Here is a 24,006-nt window from a genome sequence, read left to right on the forward strand (position 1 = left end):
TTTTTGTTCCTTTAAATAGGTGTTTGCGTTAGTTATATTCCCCAAATCATTTATTAGACTTACCTTGTAATGATGTCTCACATGTTGTGGCTACAGTCTGAAGTGTCATCTATCCCCCCTTTTCCATTGTTTGCTAAACCCAATAGACAGGCACCTTTTGGTTACGGGTCACATGGCATCCAGTGCATGCATTATTTTTTCTGTGCTGCATATTTGTTTGTAGTGTGGAAACATTTATCCCTATTGATAATTGCTCTGCCTGTGTCAAATCTATTTACTAGCTGTCACCAGCAGAGCACTAGACTTATAAAAAAAAAAAAAAAAAAACCCGGGGGATTGTGGGATAGACTTCACAGATTGTCAATTAACTGGTGCAGTGCAATTCCACATGCCTCAGGTTAAACTTCAGGCAACAAATTGTGAAACTTTACTCACTTTAGACTCTACGTGCAGCCCAACAAATGTCACCATGAAACCTGGCCATTGCACATTTTATGTAAGAAATACACAAGGTGCAGGTAGGAAGGTCTATAATGCCTGTCAAGCTGAACTCCAGACTTACCTTTAGTATTACACATAGATACAGGCTCTTTGTACTGAAATTGCCTGAAATTTCCCAGTTGTTGCAGGAATCTAGCAGATTTCTGTGGCTGAATGTGCAGGTGGGTGGATGCAGACAGCTGTGATTATTGCGCCTGAGCCTATACAATTAAGCTGTAAAGCGCACAGCCAGCGATTACCTGCAGTTAAGGACAGCTGACTGCCAGCTGGCCTAAAACTTTCAGGAGGGCTAACAATTCTCCTATAAATATGGTTTAACTTCTTCAATACCGGGCACTTTAACTCTTTTCCCTCTGCCCAGGCACTATCACACATTGAATGACAATTGCATGATCATGTAAAAAACTGTACCCATAAGAAGTTTCTATCCTTTTTTCACACAAATAGAGCTTTCTTTTGGTGGTATTTAATCACCACTTTTTTTGTTTTTTTCTTAACCAATTGCTGACCGCCGCAAGTACATACACTGCGGCGGTCAGCCCCTCCTGGGCAAAGTGACGTATTGGTACGTCACTCGCCCACGAGCCAATGGGGGGGGGGGGGCAAGCGTGCGCCGGAGGCGCGCCCCCGCTCGTTAACAGGGTTTCTCACGCGAGTGACTGGTGGCTCCGATGTCCGCCGGCCACTCGTGATCTCCCACTGGAAAGGGAGAGCGGGAGAAAGGCAGGCGGCTGATGTAAACGAAGCCATCTGTCATTCTCCCTGGTGTAACTGCAGAGACTATACCACCCTGCTATGTGAGATCGTATGTTTCTGTGGCTACATCAAAAGCCACGCCCCTTGACAGTTAGAAGCAAAGAAGCATGCCCCTAGGGACACACTTAACCCCTGGATCTCTAATAAAGTTAACCCCTTCCCTACCAGTGTCATTTTTACAGTAACAGTGCATATGTATAGCACTGATTACTGTAGTAATGTCACTGGTACCCCCAAAAGTGTCAAAAATGTTAGTTGGTCCGCTCTGTCCGCCGCAATGTCGCAGTCCCACAAGAAAAAAAAAAATTGCAGATCGCCGCCATTACTAGTTTAAAAAAAAAAAAAATACAAATCTTTCCCTTAGTTAGTAAACGCAATAACTTTTGCGCAAACCAAATTATGCTTATTGCGATTTTTTTTTTAACAAAAATATGTAGCAGAAAACAATTTGGCCTAAAATTTTAAAAAATTTGATTACATTTTTTTGGGGAATTTCATATAAATAAAATGTGAAAAATATTGTTATTTTTTCCAAATGTTTGTTTATAGCGCAAAAAAATAAGACAAAAATTGCACAGGTGATCAAATACCACCAAAAGAAAGCCCAGTTTGTGGGAAAAAAAGGACGTCAATTTCATTTGGGTACAGCGTCGCTTGACCATGCAATTGTCTGTTAAAGTCACGCAGTGCCGAATCGCAGAATAGGCCCTGGTCTTTGAGCAGCCAAATCCTCCGGGGCTTAAGTGGTTAAAGAAAAAAAAAAAAAAAAAAAAAAAAAAAGGAAACACACACGATCAATCCTGATGTACTGGCATCCCATCTCATTTCTTGAGGCCCAAAAATGCAATATACCCCCAAATGACCCCTTTTTGTAAAGTAAACAGTCCAAAAGGTATTTAGAAAGAGGCATGGTGAGTTTTTTGAAGTTGAAACTTTGTCACAATTTGGAAAATTATGTTGGTTTTTTTTTGTAAAAAAATTATTTTTCTTCAATACTGTCACCAGTGCAGTACAGCGCTTTCTTAAGCGGTGTGGCGGTGATCAGGGACACTGACTGGTGACAGTATGTAAAAAAATAAAGGGTTACTAAACCCACAACAGTAAAATTCATTTGTATGTGCAATAAAGCATGCTTGGTATACTTACTGTGGAACCTAAGGTGTTAATCCCCTGCACTGTGTAAAATTGCTGTTTGAGCCAGTCTTCTCTGATCCTTTCCAATCATTTCCTGATAAAACAGACCATTTGGAGTCCCTCTGAACATACCTCAGCTTGGTGTGTATTCCTAGAGAGTTTTTTTTTTTGTCTTGGGAGGGTGCGAACAGCACAAGGCCAATCCACATTGTCCAGACAGAGGGTCACAGGTCATGCAGCCTCATAGGACAGTCACAGTAGAATAAAAAAAACTGATAGTCACAAAACTGCTGCTATACAATACTGATAATAAAAAGGTATTTAGCAGTTTATATTTCCTTGAATAACTGCATTTCCAGGTTCTGTGTACTGTGGGAGACCAGATATATCGAATGCAAGATCCTGGGTTTAGTAACGCTAATATTTTATTTCTTACATTTTTGTCTTAACTATTTTTTTTTTTTTCTAACAGTGAGCCGAGCAAAATGGTGTTACCATAGTATTTTTTTTTTTTGAAAGACACACACACACACACACACACACACACACACACACACACACACACGACTGCATACAGTGCATCAATGAATTTCATTGGTATAAAGCAACCATTTGTACTGAATGACACTGGTTCATTCAGTGTCTATTGTGATTAGCTATGATTGGTCAAAGCCAATCACATGGTACAGATAGGCTGTGGCTGGTCTGGTGGGTCTGTATCATGTGATCACGGTGACCAATCACAGCTAGTAACACAATTGCATACAATGGATGGCATGAAAGGATGCCATCTATTGTTTACAATTGTTATGGGATCTGCTGTGATTGGTCACAGCAATAACGACATTGGCAGTGGGCCGGTGCAGTGATCAGTCATCGGCTGAGTCCAGTGGAGAGGTGCGTTGAATGACGTCATCCCAGGACAACAGTGCTCCTGCTGTAATTTTACTATAGCCCGGGCAGGAAGGTGTTAAGCTGGAGTTAGACTGTTGTCACTAAAATTTAGGCTACCCTGCACATTACTGCGCTCCACTGTTGTATGGTAATGTGTTAAAGGAAGCAGAAAAGTAATAAAAAAACTTTGAAAGGGAGACTCCCAAAACGGCTTCGGTAATGTTAAAAACTGCACTATACAGGTTATATTTAACTTTGCTAATTTCCATTTTATACTGTACAGTATCAAGAAAAAAGCCCTGGGGTACATAGCCTGTCGACTACAGAACCTACCTGCAAGGGAAAAAAAAAAAAAAAAAAAACACACACTGAATACAAGAATCTTTGTAACCAAAAAGGAAATAAAATATACATGTAATACTTCTATTGATTACGTAAAACTGTAGTTTACAGGTGCTAAATGTATTTACTACACAAAGTTTGTCAAAAAGATATTTACTTCAACATTATGTAACCTAGCTGTAATCGCTGTACTTTATCTATAAAGCCATTCAGGCAAGATATTAAATTACCATGTTGTAGAAGTCCAGTTCTCTTGGTCCTCGTGGTGGAGGCTGCAGTTGCTTCAGGACAGTCCCATCAGGATGCTGCAATATGCCTAAAAGATTAAAAATATTTCCTGTAATGCAAGCTATTAAAAAAAAAAAAAAAAAAGTTACAATAAAAAAAAAAAAAAAAAAAAAAAAAAAGGTAGAACAGTCCAATATTAAAGCAAACAAGCCTTCCATTCCTTGCGTAATATTGTATAAAACTTGATATGAATGCAGCTTGGACATGAAATAAAGTATGTCTGCTCCACAAGCAAATTGAAAAGGACTTTGTGTTAAGGCAGATGAATACTGCACAGCCAGCCTGCAACAAAGAACTAGATAAAAAGCGTAAGATCAGGAGCACAATGAATAATAGGACAGTGGAGTTGTTTAGCACCTAACCAATATTACAGCAAGCTTCCTGGAGGAAGGGTTAGATGGACATCCATCTATGACCTATGTAATCCTGCTCAAAAACTCAAAACTCTGAGCCTGGGACAAAAATTAACTTTTGTGACCTCTATCTAGTTCAAGCTATTTTCAATAAAAAGATCAAAGAATGTGATTTGTTGAGACCCATGTGAGGGTGTGGCTCGAATCTAGACAACAGTCGCCATCTTGTGAAAGATGTGATAGCCTAGAGATCCCCTTCTTCCCAACTCATTACCATATCCCTTTTTCTCTTTTTTCTATTTATAACTCAATAGTATGTGTAACCCAGTTTGGAAAAAAACCCCAACACTTGAATTGAATGTTCCTTCTTTAGAATGAAGGCACCCCAAACAAAGCACATCTTACAGTTGGCACAACCTCGTTTAGTGAAAAACAACAGTCCCTGGCCTTTGAATACAGGCACCCAGCATTTACTGCATATACACACACACGAAAATCAGAGTTGGCTCCTAACCAAGACACCATCAGGCAGATCTTGACCTGTCATGGCTTACTAAAGATTCCCCTCACTGTTATGGGCAAATTAAAAAGCTAGCCCTCAACCTCAGGAACTTGCTAAATTTGTTTTTAAAAGGGTATCCCAGGACACTATGCAAAGTGATACAAATATACAACGCTTTCAACGTATGACAGTCTTTTTTTTTTAATAGCAACTACATGGTTATGGCCCTTACTCAAGTGTCAGATGCCATGGAAGCAAGTGGCATTTATAGTATTTTATAATTGCTCTGCACCTAGAAATAGGCCAGAATACTTCAATTTTGTACGGTCCCATGCTGTAAACCATAGGTTAGCTCAGCAGATTGTTAAATCCTACAGATGGCTCAGACTTCTGAAGTACCCTTTACAGCTCAGCTTCCCATAGAGGACAAATAAAAACAGCCATTACAATATTCTGCTTACTACTCATTGCAATTAACCATTTCTTCTCAGTTGGTTTTCTCATGGTACAATTTTTTTTGCAAAGTGCAAATCTTGATGTGGGAGCTAAGTAAGTTTGCACGTCTCGGTTCTCTTATAAAGACCACATTTGCCAGTGTTTCTCATCCTGCTCCTTCAAAGATATAGTAAGCTGTTCCATTTCTTGAATCCCTATAATCCATTGCTGGGGTGCCGGATTTGGCGGCTAGCGCACGCCGGCAGCGGCGCACTCCCGCCCCTGCTTGTCAGTGGGGAAGCCGATGCAGCGGGCAGCCGGCTCCGATTGCCGCCTGACACCAGCGATCGTTTACCGCTGAGAGAGAAGAGCGGTCGGCTGTTGTAAACACAGCTGGCCATTCTTCTCCCTGGAACGATCATAGAGCCCATGTGATCCTTCCATATAGGATCACATGTATCTATGGCCATTTCAGAAGCAATCCCCCCCCGTGTTAGAATCACTCACCTAGGCTCACATTTAACCCCTTGACCACCAAAAGGGTTAACCCCTTCCCTGCCAATGGCATTATTATAGTAACAGTGCATATTCTTAGCTCCGATTACTGTAGTAATGTCACTGGTACCCCCAAAAGTGTCAAAAATGTCAGTCAGGGGTCAGATGCAATGTCGCAGTCCCTAAAAAAAAAAAAAAAAAAAAAAAAAACCCGCACAGGTGATCAAATACCATAAAAAGAAAGCTCTATTTCTGGGGGGGGGGGGGGGGGGGAGACATCAATTTTATTTAGGTACAGCGTCGCACGACCACACGACTGTCCGTTAAAGTAACAGTGCCGAATCGCAAAATAGGGCCTGGTCATTAAGGGGGCAAATCCTTCTGGTCTTAAAGTGGTTAAGCAACAAGTTTTTTTTTTTTCTCTTAATTCATCATCAGGTAAACGGGATAAATCGAGCAATCGGTATCTCGTCAGGTTTCTATTTAGATTTGCAACTGTAACGGTCTTGTTTGCTTTTCTACAGATTTCCAGAAGTCTTGCAATTTGGGGTATTCCCAGAATATGTAAAAGGGTTCCCTCTGCCTTCATACATCAACAACGGTTGGACACTTATGGAAACGTGATGAGGACTGAAGGAGTCGTATACCATCTGGTCAGGGGTTTGTAGCCAATTCTCTGGACATTTGCAAGCTATGAAGGCTGTGTAAAAAGGGCCATACCATCCTTTGGGCCCCCCCCCCCGGCTCTAGATCATCTTCCCATTGTTCCAGAAATAGATAGAGGTTCCTTTTTGATCTCTAAAACTGGCCATACATGGAGAAATTTTCCTTAAGCCAAACCACTTGATTCCCCTATCAAAGTCAGAGTTGAAGCGGGAATCCCTCCTGCTGAGCCATTGTGTTCTCCCAGGTAAAGGGGGAGGAGGGTAGCAGGGGGAGCTGCCCCAACTGGGAGAACAGTGTGAGTACAGCTAGTAGCTAGAAAAGCCGCTAGCAATAATCGCATATACAATCTATCAGGCTGGTTGTAACAGAGTTGATCAACTTGGGTACAAGTCAGCCTTCACAAAAGTGGTTCTAATCTTGTGACAAGCCCTGCTGAACGGGCCAAGATTCAAACCCTGTCTACGGCCAGCTTAAGCCAGTGACGGAGGAATAGAACAGTGACAAAAGCATCTTTTGGAACTTATGTCAAAAATAGAGTTGTTGAAAGGGGTGAGTGAGATAATAGTGTTTCATGCCAGTTGGAGGTTATGTAGGTAATTTTTTAATTGTGCTTGACGTAAGAAGTCCAAGTTTGTCATGAATTCTAAAAAAGTAGAAGATATTCAGCAGTAAAAACATTTTAAACCAAACCATGCACTGTCCAAGGAAGAATATTTCAGATCTTTTGCAGCTCGTGTTTTTGGAAACAGATGCAGGTTATACCTCAACATACATTTCCAAGGTGAAACAAAGAATGGCCTTATTTCTTGAAAATCAAAAGCAAAAAAATAGTACATACTGGTGAGGATTAGGGATGATCGAACTTTTCAAAAGTTTGGTTCGGCCAGAACATCCGAACTTCCCGAAAGTTCGGCCCGGATTTCAGAACCCCATTGAAATCAATGGGACCCAAACTTGGTTATCAAAAAAAACACCATTTTGAAGCCCTAAAACCTAATAAATGCCCCTAAAAAGTGCCTAGGGTTCTGGGTCACGCCCCAGGGACTATTAATCACACACAAAAAAAAAAGTTCTTAAAAAAATCGTCATTTTTGATAGAGAGCCAATTATTGAAAAGAAAGAAAAAAAAAGTTTTGATTTTGACTTTGGATTTAGTGTCTCGGGGGTCTAAAAAGTGTACCTGTGAAGTTTCAGCTCTGTAGCATGTCCAGAACCAGAAAAAAAAAAAAAAAAAAAGATAGTTTGTTTTTTGGTCACTTCTAGAACAGGGATATGGCTCCGCTCTTTTCACACCTTGCCGGTTTAGTATCAAGCGTTTTTTTGGGGGTTATTGGAGGCAGGCAAAACATCAGAACTTCTGTGTAGGGGCATATATACACACATACTTTTATGTATATATACCCATAAACATATATAGGTGTGAAAGTAGCAGAACACTATACTTGAGCTAATGAAATAACACTAATATGGCTCCGCTCCTATTACACCTATATATGTGTAAGTGTAAAATACACACTATATATATATATATATATATATATATATATATACACATACATACATACATACATATACACATATATATATATATATATATATATATATATATATATATATATATATATATATATATATATATATATATATATATATATATATATATATATATATATATATATATATATATACACACACACACACACACACACACACACACATATATATATACACACACACACACACACACACACACACACATATATATATACACACACACACACACACACACACACACACACGTATTTTACACATACACATATATAGGTGTGTTAGGAGCAGAGCCATATTAGTGTTAATTATTTCATAAGCGCAAGTATAGTGTTCTGCTCCTTTCACACCTATATATGTGCAGGTGTATATATACATACATGTGTGTGTATATATACCCCTATACACATGTTCAGATGTCATGCCTGACTCCACATGTCCTCAAAAAAGCACCATCAACGCCTGCAGCAAAAAGAATGCTGACAGGGGCGAAGCCATATTAGTGCACTGAATGTGACACAAGAGAAACAATCTTTTCTCTATAGCGGTCACCCTGCTATGGAAGGGTTTTGTCACCCTGCCATAACAGTCACAATCAGTTAACCCTACACTACGGTCCCCTTACACTTAACACTTTCCCTACAGAAACTGAATAATTAAACCTAACTATAGTGGAAAATAGCACCCTAACTACACTAGATATCCCTTTCCTCACACTAAAAATTGCTAAATGACACTTTGTAGCAAAAGTCACAGAACTGCTTCCACTCTCTTCCATGTCCCTGTATAACAATGCTAGGAATTTGGCGGGGGCTATCTTATATACTGGGGGGCGTATTCACTAATGATTGGCCTATGGACCCCCTTAGTCACTCCAATCACATTCCTAGCATTCTCCTGCCCCCTCGATTGGCTTTTACGGATGGTTCTGGTCCAATCACGGCTTTTAAAGCCCATTTCCTGAACCATTGCATTTTGGTCGGTTCTGGTTGCCGAATTCCGAACTTTTTCAGCAAGAAGTTCGGAATTCGTCCGAACCCCGAACAGCCAATGTTCGGGTCGAACCGATGGTCGACCCGAACCGTTCATCCCTAGTGAGGATATGGCAGCATGCAAAAAGTTTCACATAGACATTGGCTAGGCTTTATTTTTATTTTTTTAATAAATCTGTTTGATTTTATACATAGATCAAAACATACCAAACACATGAATACTAGAAACGACAGTAACAAAAACACCAAAAAAAAAAAATAATAAGTCCTTCCCTATGCAAAAATACTTTTTATATATTATCTACCAACAGAGTTTCCCACCTCTTACTCAATGCCTAGCTGCTCCCAGGATTAAATAAGGCAAGACCAAGCTCCTATTCAGCTGTATCAGAATTGGCCAGCCACCCTGAGCACATCTTATCAAATTTCCTCTGACAACCCCTATGTGCATAGGTTTCGCTATAAAATGGTAAATTACTATTAACCAAACCTTTCCAAAAAGGAAACCTTAGGTGGAACCCTTTTCTTACAGTGTAAGGTAATGGCCTTCCGTGCATAAAACAAGAGAAGACTAATACTTTTTCAGCTCTGGTATTTAACAAAGCAGTCACCAAACTCAGTAAACAGATTTTAATAGTCCTAGGAATAGAGAATGATGTATGTTCATTAAGTACCACCAAAACTTCCTCCCAATAACTAATGATCTTAGGACATGACCAGAAAATGTGTGTGAAGTTCCCAGCACAGTCTCAACATATCTAACATTCAGGGGAGTGTGATGGATTCATCCACTGTAACCTAGCAGGAGTGAAATAAGCCCTGTGCACTATTTTATACTGAATTTTTCGGTCCCACACGGAAACTAAACTTTTAAATGTTAAAATCCCAGATCTTATCCCAGACCTCCGGGCCCAAACCTGGCATGTCCCTCTCCCATTTAGCGCATAATTTATCTAACGGAGATAATGCGTCTGCTACTAAATGAGCGTAAATCCGTGACATGCGCTTTTTATTATAATCCGAACTAAGTAAACATTCCAACTTAGACTACTCTACCTGCAAAAGGTAAATTCAAAAATTGACTCCTAAAAGCATTAGCAAATTGCCTATAGTACAAATAGTACGCAAGTGGTATCCTAAACTCCTCAGAAAGTTGAGCAAAGGACTTCAAAAAGCCTCCCTCCACCACCCGAGAAAGACTTTATCTTGTATTTAGTCCAAATCAATTGGGTCCAGTAGCTAAAAAAAATAAATAAATAAAAAAATAATAATGAGGTAGAGTGGGATTCTTCCAGATCGGCACACTCAGAGATACCGATACGGAAGAAACACGCCCCCTGAATAATCCAGCCCTCCATGCCCTAACCGTGGTGGACATTGAAGGATTCAATGATTACGGGGCCAACAATGCCCGAAACACCAGTACACTCAAAGCCTCCAGTGATCCAACTATGGCTGCCTCCAGCATTGTGGAGAAATAGGTCTGTCCAGAGAAAACCACCAGGCCACTGCGATCAACTGGAAGGCCAAATAATACTTGTGCATATCCGGAAGCGCCATCCCACCCTGGGAGGCAGGCCTCATAAGCGTGGCTAACCTATATCTCGGAGGGCTAGGGGAACCATAGAAAAGAAGAAAAAAAAAAAAACGGTATTACCTGAGGAAAAAAAAAAAAAATTTGGAATCCACGACGGACAATGGCGTAAAAAGTAAATAAACATAGGTATTATTTTCATTTTAATTAGATTCACCCGACCCAATACAGAGAGAGGCAGGCGTTCGCACGATTTAAATTGTGCTTTGTTTCTTGTACCACCGGGGTCAAGTTTAAAAGGAACATACTCCGAGGACCCACTAGAGACCCAAACTCCTAAATATTTAAAATGTATCCACCCACTGAAGCAGAGAATTCAAAGCAGCAGATTCCCTCGCCCCTGGGTCAACAGATAGTAAAAGGGATTTGGACCAGTTTACCCTCAGTCCAGTGAATGTAGAATATGTATCAAGAATACGCAACGCTCCCTGCAATGAAGTTCCCGCATCGTCCAGGAACAGCAACATATCATCGGCATATAATGCCACTCTCTCCTCCAACCAACCTACACGATGTCCACGGATATGTGGTGACGTGCAGAGTGCCTCCATCAAAGGCTTGATTGCTAAAGCAAAACGAGTCGGGGAGAGGACATCCAGGACGCGTGCCCCGATACAATGAAAAAGGGAGAGAGAGAGCACCACCCAGGCTGATAGAAGCAGTCGGATTCTTATAAATTATCTACAGCCATTCAATGAACTGCAAGGGAAAACTAATCCTCCTAAGTTTCCCAAAGAAAGGACCACCCTACCGTATCAAAGGCCTTCTCTATATCTAGAGAGCCACCACCCTAGATCCTTGATTGTCATGTGAAGCATGCAAATTTGTGAACAATCTACAGAGATTTAAATCCGTGGACTTATTTGGCATAAACCCCGTTTGATCCGAGTCCATCACAGAAGGAAGCATACACTGGAGCCTTCTAGCAAGGAGTTTTGTAAGAATTTTAACATCATTGTTTAACAGTGCTATTGGTCTATAAGAAGCACATAAATCTGGATTCTTAGAAGGATTGTGTATTAGCACTATATGGGCATGGCTCATAGATCCTGGAAGCTGACCCACTCATAGAGAATGAGAATATAGGGAAGCTAGAATAGGCAACAACAAAAAAAAACTTGAATTAGCTCTCTAAAAATTGATAGGAAGGCCATCTGGCCCTGGTGCCTTACCCGGCGTGAATGAGCCGATGACCCTGGCCACCTCCTCGGCCATGAAGGGTGCCACCAGCCTCGACCTTCAAGTCTGATAACCACCCCAACGCCACCTGATCTAATATGGGAGAGATAATCGATGGAGAAAAATGCATATCTAATCGTGAAGAGTATAGATCACTAGAATACTCCCTAAAAGCATTCAAAATCCCCTCCCGCGTGTGAACAATTTCTCCAGATGGTACCCTGATTTTAGAAATATTATTGGCTAGGCTTTCTGAAGAAACATGGTCCACAATAAGTGATGAAACCTAGCCATAACCCAGCAAGCCTCTTGTTTACAATGAAGAGCAAGTATGCCTATGACTATTATAGTTTTGGGACCTGCTGTTGCCTACCCAGCAACATGAAGTTTTCCGTTTGTGTTGTGTGGTAGGCCAGGTCTCCAGGAGATCTTCCCACAAGTCAGTGCTGCATATCCTCCATTAAGAGCCTATTCACACTGAGGCGATCCGACTTCAGGGGGCGACCTGTGAAGTCGTGTGCATCGCGACTTTGGCGCGACTTGCAGGGACTTCACATAATGGAAGTCTATGCAAGTCGCTCCCAGGCCGTCCCAAAGTAGTACAGGACCCTTTTTCTAAGTCGGAGCGACTTGTGTCGCTCCCATTAGAACGGGTCCTGTACTACTCAATGGACTGCGACTTGTCAGGCTGACAAGTCGCGCTAGTCTGAATGGGCTCTTACACTATGCAGTTAGTATTTAAGTTCTTCGCAGGGCTTCTTAAACCAGAGGAACTGTGCACTTTTCCAAATTTGTAAACATGGCAAACTTTGCATACAAGCGAAAACAGATCATTTTCAAAAGGGCAGTTGACATCAAACACTGCCATGCACAGCGACATTCTACATTTTGGCATACCAAGCTATATTTTTCCATTTAAATCTACGGAATTCAATCCCTAAGGTAACACACAAACAGGTCAATGTACTTGCAGCTCTAGGTTGAATATCACCTTTACTGTTCTGCGATTGGCCACTGAGCAATCTCACAACAATAGGAGAATAAGGAGATCGTTCTGAGAACTACACAGTGTATATGGCTGCAGATGTACTTTTGTTACTAGTTTTAAACAGCCCTCGTTTACACGGGTGCGGTGCGGAATTTGCAGCGAGTTCTGTGCAGATTCCTTGCCGCATGCAAATCGATGCAGGTGTGGATGTAAAGGACACCCCAAAATCTGTTTGTAATACGCAGTGCGATTTGTAGAATCAGATTGCATGGGTATTTGCATACATGTGATCTGATTCTGGTGCAAAAAAAAAAAAAAAAGTCCTGCACGTCCTGGTGCGAATTCAGTTCGATTTTACCCATACAGAATAGCGGCTTAATTTGCACTGCTGAAGAGTCACATGCGATTTGAACAGGAATGAGGTGCAATTTCTATTCAATAGCACATGCAGTTCCCAGCACCGCATAGTGTGAACCAAGGCTAAAGGCAAAAACACCGTCTTTACTCATAGTGCAAAGAAACCTTGAGTTGTATGAAGAAAAAAAAAAAAAAAAAAACACGATTATACTTTCATAAGGCAAACAAAAAGATAAACACACAAGCGTGAAACCTTTTACAACCTGGGCTATACGCTCAAATAAAACCATGCAGTAAAGCAACTAAACTACAGGAAAGAAGAAGTCAGTTGAGCTCTATGGTTACAGACATAATATTTTTAGATTGATGCTATCAGTAGCTGTGGGCTGGATAGATTGTAAAATATATGGTGATAAGGCTTACAGACAGTTAGAAAATGCATGTCAAATTGTCAATACCATCTCAGTATAACCGATTACTCAAACTCTGGATAGTCAAAATGTCAACTACACAACTTAGTATTTAATAAAATGAACCTTAAAAGAGATGTAAAGTCAGAAGTTTTTTTTATCCTAATGCATTCTATTCATGAAGATAAACAGCCTTCTGTGTGCAGCAACCCCCCTAATGCTTACCTGAACCCATCTCTATCTAGCGATGACCACAAGTGTCTCAGCTGTCCGAGATTCTCCCTCTTGAATGGCTAGCTGGCTTTGATTGACAGCAACGGCAGCCAATCAGGAGAGGGCTGTGTCTGAATGGACACAGGGAGCTGTGACTTGGCTTGGTGCCCTCATAGCAAGCTGCTTGCTGTGGGGGCACTGAACAGGAGGAGGGGCCAGGATCACAGAAGAGAAGGATCCAGGCTGCTCTGTGCAAGTCCACTCCTGTGACCAAGGAAAGAAGTATGGTTAAAAAAGCTTTGGCCATAGATTCTTAGTATCTGATTTCGCTCTGTTTTAGACATGGCAAACATGTAACATTTCACTTCTGTGGCAGGTGCAGTTAGAAACAAAAAGTTGCAAGTAGACTTTTTTTTTTAAAAACGCACTGCAGTAGACTGCAGATCTGGCTACATACTTTAAAGTAGAATTCCAGCTTTACTAAGACTTTAAAATACTGTAGTTTGTTTGAGCCAAGCTGGCCCAAACTTACAAGCCAGTTCGATTTCAGGCAGGATCAACTTTTCACTTTTCAGCTTATGCACTTTTCAAACATAGCCAATAGCTGTTAATTAACAGATGGGAAGAAAGCAGGGATCATGCACAGACATCAATAAGCATTTTATATCCCTAGCGCTTTCCAGAATCCAGAGAGCTTAAAGCGGAGTTCCACCCTGGGAAAGCTTTTGTTTAATAAAAATACCCCCGGGACAGTCAGGGCTAGTACATTCCACAATGGCTAGCCTCTGATCTGTCCCGGGTTGCACTTACCTTTTAGAAGAAATACTTACCTTGAAACTGTATTGTCCAGCGCTGCCATCTCAGGTGTTGGCAGCTTGAAGCCAGCTCGATCCTCTTCTGTGTCCTCTTCCGTCTTCTTCGGTCCCACGATGCACTGCACCGGCCCCGCCGTCACTTCCGGTGCCGCAGCGTCATCCCTGCACAGCTTCTGGGCATGCCCAGAAGCTGTTTAGCAAGGTATGACAGCGCCTGCACCGGAACTGACGTCGGGGCCAGTGCAGGCGCATTGATTCCTGGTAGCGATGACATTCAGCTCCCAGGAATCATTGCAAGCCGGGAAGTGACGAATCGCCATGGCCGCCAAGGGGAGGAAGAGGAAGTAAGGCAAGTATATTTTCTTCTAAACCAGGTAAGTAAAAAAAAAAAAAAAAAAAAAAAATTGCGATTATCCATTTGTTTTTCAGGTGACCCTGGGCATGAAGATGGAGGTAGGTTTAATTTTAGGGTGGAACTCCGCTTTAAAAAGATGCCACATACAGCTTGCCTTACAAGTGAATGACTGTTCATGGCCATACTTTTGTAAAACGATGCTTCATTGTATCAACATTTACCCACACAAGCATGTATGACAATTTCCCAAAAGGCAAAAACTTGCCTTGCATTCTGGGAGTCACCTACAAAAGGGAACGGGATAGGGGAGAAATGGGTGGATAGTACAGATTGTGTGCAGAAAAGCCCCAGCTATCCTGGTATAGCATAAGGGAGGCCTTATACGGTGCGATAAAAGACATTTGCACGATTACTCCATCAACACAGACAGTGTTGACAGGGGAATCAGTAATTGTCTTCTCTCAGACATGACAGGCAAGGGAAGCCATCCCTGCCAGGAGAAGACCGTGATTATTGCTAGCAGCCGCTAGTGATAATCGCAAGAGAATCCAGCAGGCTGGACTGTACCCAATTAATCAATCAACTTGGTACATTCAGCCTGCCCATTAACGGTTTGAACGCGGTTCAGCAGGAACCGGCCAATATTCAAACCATGCATGGTCGCCCTAATGCTGGCCATACACTAGCCTAAAAATGGTTTGAAAATCTGTTATTTGGTCCGTTCGTTCTTTTTTCATCCAGTTAATGAGCACAAATAGAAAATCGGTTTTAACTTTCCAAAGCTGACAAATCGAAGGGACAGTTTGAAAGATTCTGCTGAACAATAAATTGAAAGGTAAATGTGTTTCTCGCCCGAACTGTTTGCACTAGGCATAGGTCACAAAATGAAGGAAAAAAAAAAAAAAAAAACTTATGTCCATTGAACAATTTATCGTTCAAAATTCGGTCATTACATGATGGCACGATTGTCTGCTCTCACGGCCGAGTGTTTGTTTTCCGAAAATGAGTTTGAAAGATTTTTTGGCTACTCTATGGCCAGCATTAGTTTTACTTATCAGCATTAAGGAAATGCACTGCATTTTCACCTCCACAGATTCCTTCACCCATCCCGTGTGTGTAGATGGAGGAATCCCCCCCCCCCCTTCCCCCTCTGCCTGCTGGCTTAACAAGAAAGCGGGGAAAAAAAAAAAAAAAAAACTGTATGGCCAGCTTTACACTAGTTGCCTGCATGCAGCTCTAGGCGGTTTCACCTACATAAGCAAATGGTCCATTCACACTGCAAAGGCAAGAGTGCCCCTGTATATGAGGCCTTGTTAAATTTGTGCATGTATCCAGCCCTTAATCATCTGTGTCTTTGCAGCTAGCACAGATGACACCACAGAAAAAAAAAACAGGTACATTATCAAACGCTCAAAATGTGCAACACACACATGGAAGGAAGTTTTCTTAATATCCTGTATGTCAGCACTTTGGCAAACCTAAACATTTGCACAAGAAAAGGCCCTCTACAAAATTATACTGCATTTTTCTGCACAATGATGTATTTAGCACGCTTCTTGCTGCAGCTGCAAAAAAAAAAAAAAAAAAACCCACACACACTTAATACCCTCATCCTGGCCTTTTACTAATGTAGCAGTGATCATTGTGATATGCGCTTTGCAGAAGGCTTCACATGCTCAAAGCTCACTTTTGTTAAAGCAGAACTACGCTGTTATATACTGTGAGCAGGCTGGCTTTTTGTTGCAATAAAAATACACTTCCCTGGCTGCTCACAGCGATACCCACAGTAAACTGAGCTGCGCATGCACAGCTTAGCTTAGCTTACAGCAACCAGCTTGTTCCCCGTGTGCCAGAATGACTGACTAGTTCCTGCACGGGAATTACGTCATTGGAAAGGAGAGTATTGAAACCTTTAGTTCTGCTTTAAAGTGAAACTCCAGGAAATCTTTTTTGTAAAGGTAGATAAATGGTAAAGTAAACTCACATTTAGACCATCCAGTGCAGCAACAGCAATCTAGTCTAAACACTGGATGTAAAGCGTTAGTAAAGTCACAATATTGATTATTAAAGGCACAGTAAATATCTCCCAAACGTGGACAGTTTAGGAGATATTTTCTTTAGCAGCACACTGGGCTCTGAATGGACTGTGCAGTCCCATACAGAACTCTGTGCACAGGCCATGACTCCCACGCGCATGAGGAGAAGTGACATCATCGCGGCTCGGCTATTCATATAGTCGAAGCTCGCGAACCTAGAAGGAAGACTGGGTGAAAGTGGAAGCATCGGAACCTGTGACAGCGCATTGCTGGAGGGGATCGTTTTCAGATAAGTCTGTCAAAATGTGCTAGTATGTGATCCATATCAGCACATTATGACTTACCGTTTTTCTCTTTTTTTTGGTGAAGTTTACTACAGCTTTAATAAAAACGTAAACAATTGCGCTTAGCTCTTTAAATAATCAGAATTTCATGTGTGAACTCAAAACCAATTTAAATATAGAAAAACAGCTGTTTGGGTCTCTGAACAACCTGAAAAACTGAAGCATGAACTAGATCTTCTATGCAAACTTACCTTGGTCCAGCTTAGCTCGATGCAAGTATCCATGTTGGATATCTGGAGGATAGCTGGGGATGCCAAAAATCACTGCAGCCATTGATGCTACATACATGGACTGCTGTATCTTGGTGCTGGAGCAGCTTCCCCTCTGTACAATGAACACAGGGAATCTGTGGCCCCAGGAGCCCTCTAGATACTGGAAATGGATACTTCCCTTAAGCAAGAATGAAGAATAGAAAAAACAAAAAACCCAACACAATTCCTGGAGTTCGGCTTTAAGCTTCCCGAAGAGGGAACAAAAAAAAAAAAAAAATTCTCATAGAAGAAGAAGGATGGCGGACCTTCCGCTCCTGGAAGTGGGGGAAGAGTACCCATCAAAAAAAAAAGTGTACCGATCCACCCCCCCCCCCTTCCCCCTGAAACGTGCCAAATGTGGCACTGGAGGGGGGGAGGAAGCAAATGAGCAGAAGTTCCTTTAAAGGGCCTATTCACACACTTGTTTATTTAGGCTCTGTTCACACTAATACGATTTTAGATGTGACTTGAGTAGCACAGAATCACAAGACAATGGAAATCACACGGTATCCATTCACATCAGTGCAACATGCAAAAAATTCCTGTACTATAGTGTGATTCTAGCACAATTTTGACCCCAATGAATATGCAAACCAATTCAAGATATCATCCAAGTTGCAAATTCTGACACCGTGTGCGCAGAGGTAAAAGCCACCAAAAAGGCCACCTTCTGGGACAGCGCAAGCAGGGAATCTCATGAATATTCTCAAAAAGAGGCTTCTGAAGGACAGAGCACAAAAATCGAGGTCCCAATGCGGCAACAGAGACCAAACTGGAAGTGTCAAGTGCCTAACTCCCTGAACAAAAGTACGCACCAAGGAGTATGTGGCCAAAGGGCGTTAAAATAAGATTGATAGGCCGACACCTGACAAAAGGCCGACACCTGACAAAAGGCCAGTTTCTGCTCAACCTCCTATTGAAGGAAGGTCAAGATAAGAGTCACCGAACAAGAGTGAGAATAAACCCCAAGAGACTCACACCACACAATGCACGTCTTCCACATACTACAGTAGATCTTCCTAGTAAAAGGTTTCCTAGCTTTTAACAGCGTTGGAAACAGACTCCTGACTGTAAAGCAGGACTAGAGATTGGTCCTTGGTACAGCAGATCCCCTGAGGAAGCTTCCAAGGAACGCCAGCAACCAGATCGGTGTACCAAGCCCAGTCTGGGGCCACTAAGACAACCAGAATCCCTTCTGCCTCGATCCTGTGTAGAGGTCTTTGCAGAAACTTGAGAGGAGGGAAGGTGAAAGATACTGACCCACCTGCCCATCTGTGCCATCCGCCAGAAGATCCCGTGACCAAGCCACAAACCTCTGCACCTTTCGGTTGAGCCGGGAAGCCAACAAATCCACCTTGGGGATGCCCACAAAGGAGACAACTGATGAAACCCCTCCGGATGAAGGGAGCACTCCCCTTGGTCAAACGCCTGCCAATTACCAATTGAGATAATACGCCTGCCAATTTTTCAACCCGGGAAATTATTCGGCAGAGATGGCTGGAACAAACCATTCTGCCCACCTTAGAATACGGTCTACCTCCAGGACACTTCTTGTGCCCTCTGGTGACTGACATAAGCCGCAGCATTGTCCAATTGAATACACAAGAGGATGCTTCTAAATGTACCAGGCACAGTCTGATAGCTAAGAGTTCCAAGACTTTGATCGGTAGTCTGGACTCTGCAAATATTCTGTTCAGGGCATCTGGACAATGACAGAGGACACCTCCCCCAACTGGACAGGCTGGCATCCGTGGTGATCACTGTCCAGTATAAGGGGAGGAACCAGAGACTGCAGATTCTTGTCCCATTTGGCCAGAATCTCCCTTGCCGAGACCTCGTATGGAACTGTGCAAATGGAACAGCCTCAAAAGGTAGTCACCATCAGGCCCAGCACCCGCATGCAAGTCCGGAGGTAAGGCCATCTGCTGGACAGCAGGAGACGAATTGCAGCCTGTGTTTTTTTTTTTTTTTTTTTTGGAGTTTGTCCAGAGGAAGTAGCACTCTTTGGTTAAGGTCAAGTCCAGAGTCAGACCCAGATAGTCTAGCTTGTGGATGGAACCAGAACAGACTTCGGACAATTCAGAATTCAGCCAAACTCCCTCAAGCTCGTATGGGGATTTCCGGGTTTTTCTCCAGAGCAGGAGACTCCGCTCGCAGAATGACGACAGCCAATTAGCCCAGTACCGCAATCCCCCATTGGCATACCAATGCAAGCCCTGGGATTGTCAACCCTGTAATCGGGGTTTGGAAGTTCTTTTCCCATCCAAAGTTTCTCTCCGAACCTTTGCATTCCAGATCCCAAATGAAGACTATGGCTTGTTACCACTTGACAAATTTCTAGTGCTTAAACGCTACCATAGTGTTAAGACTTGCTTTAATGAGCATTAGACTGGTATTTCACAAGCGTTAGCGAGGAGTTAAAAATGCTCCCCAAACGCCCTATGGGCAGATTTGAAAAGTTTGAGGCACGTTAAAAACTGCTCTACAAATACCTATTCCATTAGTTATTAAACTAATCTTAACGCCCCACAACCAAGCCAAAACTGCCTGCATGATCGTTTGTGAAGCCTTACCATAGTCTTCAATTTTGAAGCGACGCTAATTCTTCATGTTTTAAACGCCTCTCAAATGCCCGCTTTTTAATGCCAGTGAGAACTTAGCCTTACAAATACAGAAAGTACTTAAAAATGTGTCCCCACCTCGCTAACAAGATTACATTGAAACCACTCGCCCTCTATGGGGGGGGGGGGGGGGGGAGAGAACCCCTGAGCACTAACTTGTCTCTTGAGCTCTCCCTTAAAAAGGGACCACAACTCGAATAGTGGAAAAAGATATCTGATGCAAAGGCCACACTTCCAGGATGCTGTACAACAGCTACATTGGTCAAAGCTGGTCAAATAGAAGTATGTAGAGAATATCCATACCTGGAATTCATGTTGAAGTAAAACACTTTACAATGAAGAGCCTTCTCAATGTACACATCAAATGTTGTTCTCTCCTTTCAGCCAACAGAGAAAGGAGACTATGGTGTGAACAGCATTAGTAAAGAAAATGTTGGAAAAAAACTGTCAACTAATCACAGTATATGAAATACAGATAGTAAGGTCACATGGAGTTGGGGGAGCAAGTGGACGGTTGAGTACATAAAACTCAAGGCGGCCTGCTATGCATCAACTGTAATCTTACCATGAATGAAGAAAGACATTTATAAATAAAAAAAAAAAAAAAAAAACCACCACACAAATAGAAGAGAGTAAATATTTCTATCATTTACTGCCCTCCCCCTTCCTTAGGCTGCATTCACACCCAAGCGTCTTTGAGCGTTTTTTTTTTTTTTATGAGTGACTTTGGCACGTTTTCATGCAGCGTTTTTTGCTCTTTGGGGGTTTTTTTTTTTTTTTTTTTTTTTACTAGCCAATAGATAAAAGATCATCTGTTTCATCATTCAATGCCATGTTGTTTATCCATATCCTGGATCAGAAAAGCACGACAAAAGGAGCAAAAGCACATAGAAACGCGCGATTTGCGTCTATGTACTTCTATAAAAGTGTAAAAAAAAAAAAAAACCACACGCCAAAAATGCCCAATTCGAGCTACAAAAAAAAGCCCCAGAACTTTTTTGAGCTTCAGGAGTTTGGCGTGGAGATGTGAACTTTTTTTTTCCCCTTGAGAAAACGTGTATGGAGCTCAGAAAGGTACATCAGCTACTTTGCCACATTTATCAGCAGTAGAAATGATGTGCTGCTCTATGTGCATATCTTGACAATGCACAGAAATCATGTGTATGCACAATGCTCTGTGTCACTCATTGTATGAATGGGGCCTTAGGCTCCCCAAAAATATATTACAATCTGGTTGTGCAATCTCCTTTAGAGCTACAAAAAAAAAAAAAAAAAAAAAAAGTAGTGCAAAGGCCTGTCTGGTTACACACTGGTTAAATTAGCCACTTGCCGACCAGTCGTGTACCTGGTATGTCACTGGAATTCCTTTGGCTCTATGACATAGTAACCTGGAAGCAATGACTACACCACTTTTAGTTTACCCAGATGCAAACAGCACCATTTTTAAAAAACAAAAGCATTCGGTCACACAGATCTTGGTGTTTCTAAAGCTTTTAAAGGACAGAGGTCTTACAGACCCCAGTTAGCTCCATAAAGAGTACCTGTCACATGCCTACTGTTTAGAGTTAAGAGTGTAGCTCTTTTTTTTTTTAAATTATTGCTCACGCTCTGGCGATCGCGGCGATACCTCATATGTGTGGTTTAAACGGTGATTTAATTTGCAGCGCGACTTCAGTATACGTTTTCTTTCGTGCGCGAGCTAACGGCGATGGCTAAAATTTTTTTTTTTTTTCCTATTTTTTTTTTTTTTTTTTTAATTTTAAACACAGGTTTTAAAAAAAAAAAAAAAAAATCTGATCACTTTTATTGCTGTCACAAGCAATGTAAACATCCCTTGTGACAGCAATATGCAGTGACTCTTTATGGAGGGATCGAAGGTCCAAAAGACCCTAGACCCCACCACTACACTTCCATGTATTCAAAACGCAGAAAAACTGCATTTTTGAATATATTCACTTTTTAAAACTGCAGCCGTTAGCAGCCGAGTAACCCGGATGTGACGTCATGGACGCCGCCTCTGGGTTACGTCATCGTAGACCAGATCGAAGCCGCTTCCAGCTTTGATTGGGACTCCATCCAGCCGGCGGACATGCCGGCTGGTTGCTAGGGTCTCCTGGTGGGACAGGAGACCCGGGCAGAGCCGCGGAAGGGGGATTTGTAGAGACAGGCCATACACGGTTTGAATTTCAGCTTGTTCAGCAGGAACCAAGATTCAAACTGTTTGGGCAGCCCGAATTTACCACGTTGATCGATCAACTTGGGTACAACCAGCATGCCAGGTTTTACCTTGCTAGAGGCTGCTAAATCACGGAGAAGACAATGACCTGGCAGGAAGGATTCTCGCATCTACACAATCTGTGTTGAAGGGAGAAAAAAAAAAAAAAAAAAAAAGTCAAGCTAATTTCTTTTCCGAAACCTGTGGTTACAGAAAAGAAAATTGCTCCATGTATGGCTTGTCTTACATGTAAAAGTAACAGAAAAGGCCTGGTCTTAACATGGTTAGTCAGGTGCTCATAATGCATAGTTCTTGTAAATTTAAAAGGTAATTAGTCAGATTGTAATGTGTATGTTGGCACGTACAGCAAGTTATGCTCAAACGTCACCACACTATGAACAGCCAGTACTAATCAAACATGAGTAATTAGGGAGCTACCAAGCTTCAACAAGGATACCACCAAGACCTCCCAGCTCTGCTCTGCACATGCGGCATACAAAAGCGATTCTGAATAAGTGCTCTACACTTGCATTAATGTGCACTAGGCAGCTCAAGTGTAGCTGCCGGGAGGCTTAAACCCACACTATACAAGTATACACATATGCAATCAGTTTTTCCAGACCAAAGATTAGTAATACCCGAGGCAAGGACTTCACTCTTTTCCATTGAAGTTTATAAGCAATACAACTTAGTCACCACCAAGCCTGCAGAAAGGGAGCGGATGAGCTCACTCATCTCTCCACCTACAGCAAGAATGACAACACTGTGCAATGCACTACAATCTGACTGGCTCACACTGCTGGCCGTCCCTTTCAAAAAACAAAAACAAGGTTATCTAAAAGGAGAGTTAATAGAGACCTATACAATCAGAGCATAACATGCATCTGTTTCAAAGTGATAGTAAACAATATCTCTGTTCTCCAAAAATACAAATCTAAAGACATCCACTACTTAAAGTGATTGTAAAAGTCTTTTTTTTTTTTGTTAAAAATAAAAAACATGTTATACTTATCTGCTCTGTGCAGTGGTTTTCCACAGAGCAGCCCAGATCCTCTTCTTGGGTCCCTCTTCGGTGCTTCTGGCTCCTTCCTCCTGTTGAGTGGCCCCACAGCAAGTGGCTTGCTATGGGGACACCTGAGCAGCAGCTCCTTGTGTCCATTCTCACACACAGCTGTGGAACGCCCCCTCTCTCTCCCCTCATTGAATTTGATTGACAGCAGCAGGAACCAATGGCGCTGCACTGCCGTCTCAGCCAATGAGGGGAGAGAGTCTCGGGCAGCCAAAACACTCCTGTAATGTTGCTGGATCAAGATGGTCTCAGGTAAGTATTAGGGGGGCTGCGTTTCTTCATAAAGCATGAAAAAACGCATTGGTGTAAATGGAGCCTAAAGTGATATTAAAGTCTTTTTTTTGTTTTTAAAAATAACAAACATGTTATACTTATCTGCTCTGTGCAGTGGACTTGGACCAGAGAAGAGGAGGATCAGGGCTGCTCTGTGCCCTCACCAGAAATCCTGGCCATTCCGGCAAAGCGCCCCCACCGCAAGCAGCTTGCTATAGGGGAACTCAAGCCAAATCTCTGTTGTCACAGTGAATGAGGGAGAGTTCCGGACAGCCAAGGCTCTCATGCAACATCGCTGGATCTAGATGGAACTCAGGTTAGTATTAGGGGGCTGCTTCACACAGAAGGGGTTTTATCATAATGCATATGCATGAAGATAA

General features: G+C 42.1%; 1 protein-coding gene across 2 annotated transcripts in view; it reads right to left on the bottom strand.

Annotated features, from left to right (window-relative positions):
- Window positions 1-24,006, bottom strand: part of IPMK (inositol polyphosphate multikinase) — a 326,827-nt gene that overhangs the window by 290,172 nt on the left and 12,649 nt on the right. For both annotated transcript variants that reach the window (XM_082269139.1, XM_082269138.1), the window contains exon 2: window positions 3,858-3,943. In XM_082269139.1, the coding sequence (XP_082125265.1) occupies window positions 3,858-3,943 (86 nt within the window). The remainder of the gene's footprint in view (window positions 1-3,857; window positions 3,944-24,006) is intronic.

Source organism: Pelophylax lessonae, assembly GCF_965119305.1.
Source record: "Pelophylax lessonae genome assembly, chromosome: 9".
NCBI classification, from domain to species: domain Eukaryota; kingdom Metazoa; phylum Chordata; class Amphibia; order Anura; family Ranidae; genus Pelophylax; species Pelophylax lessonae.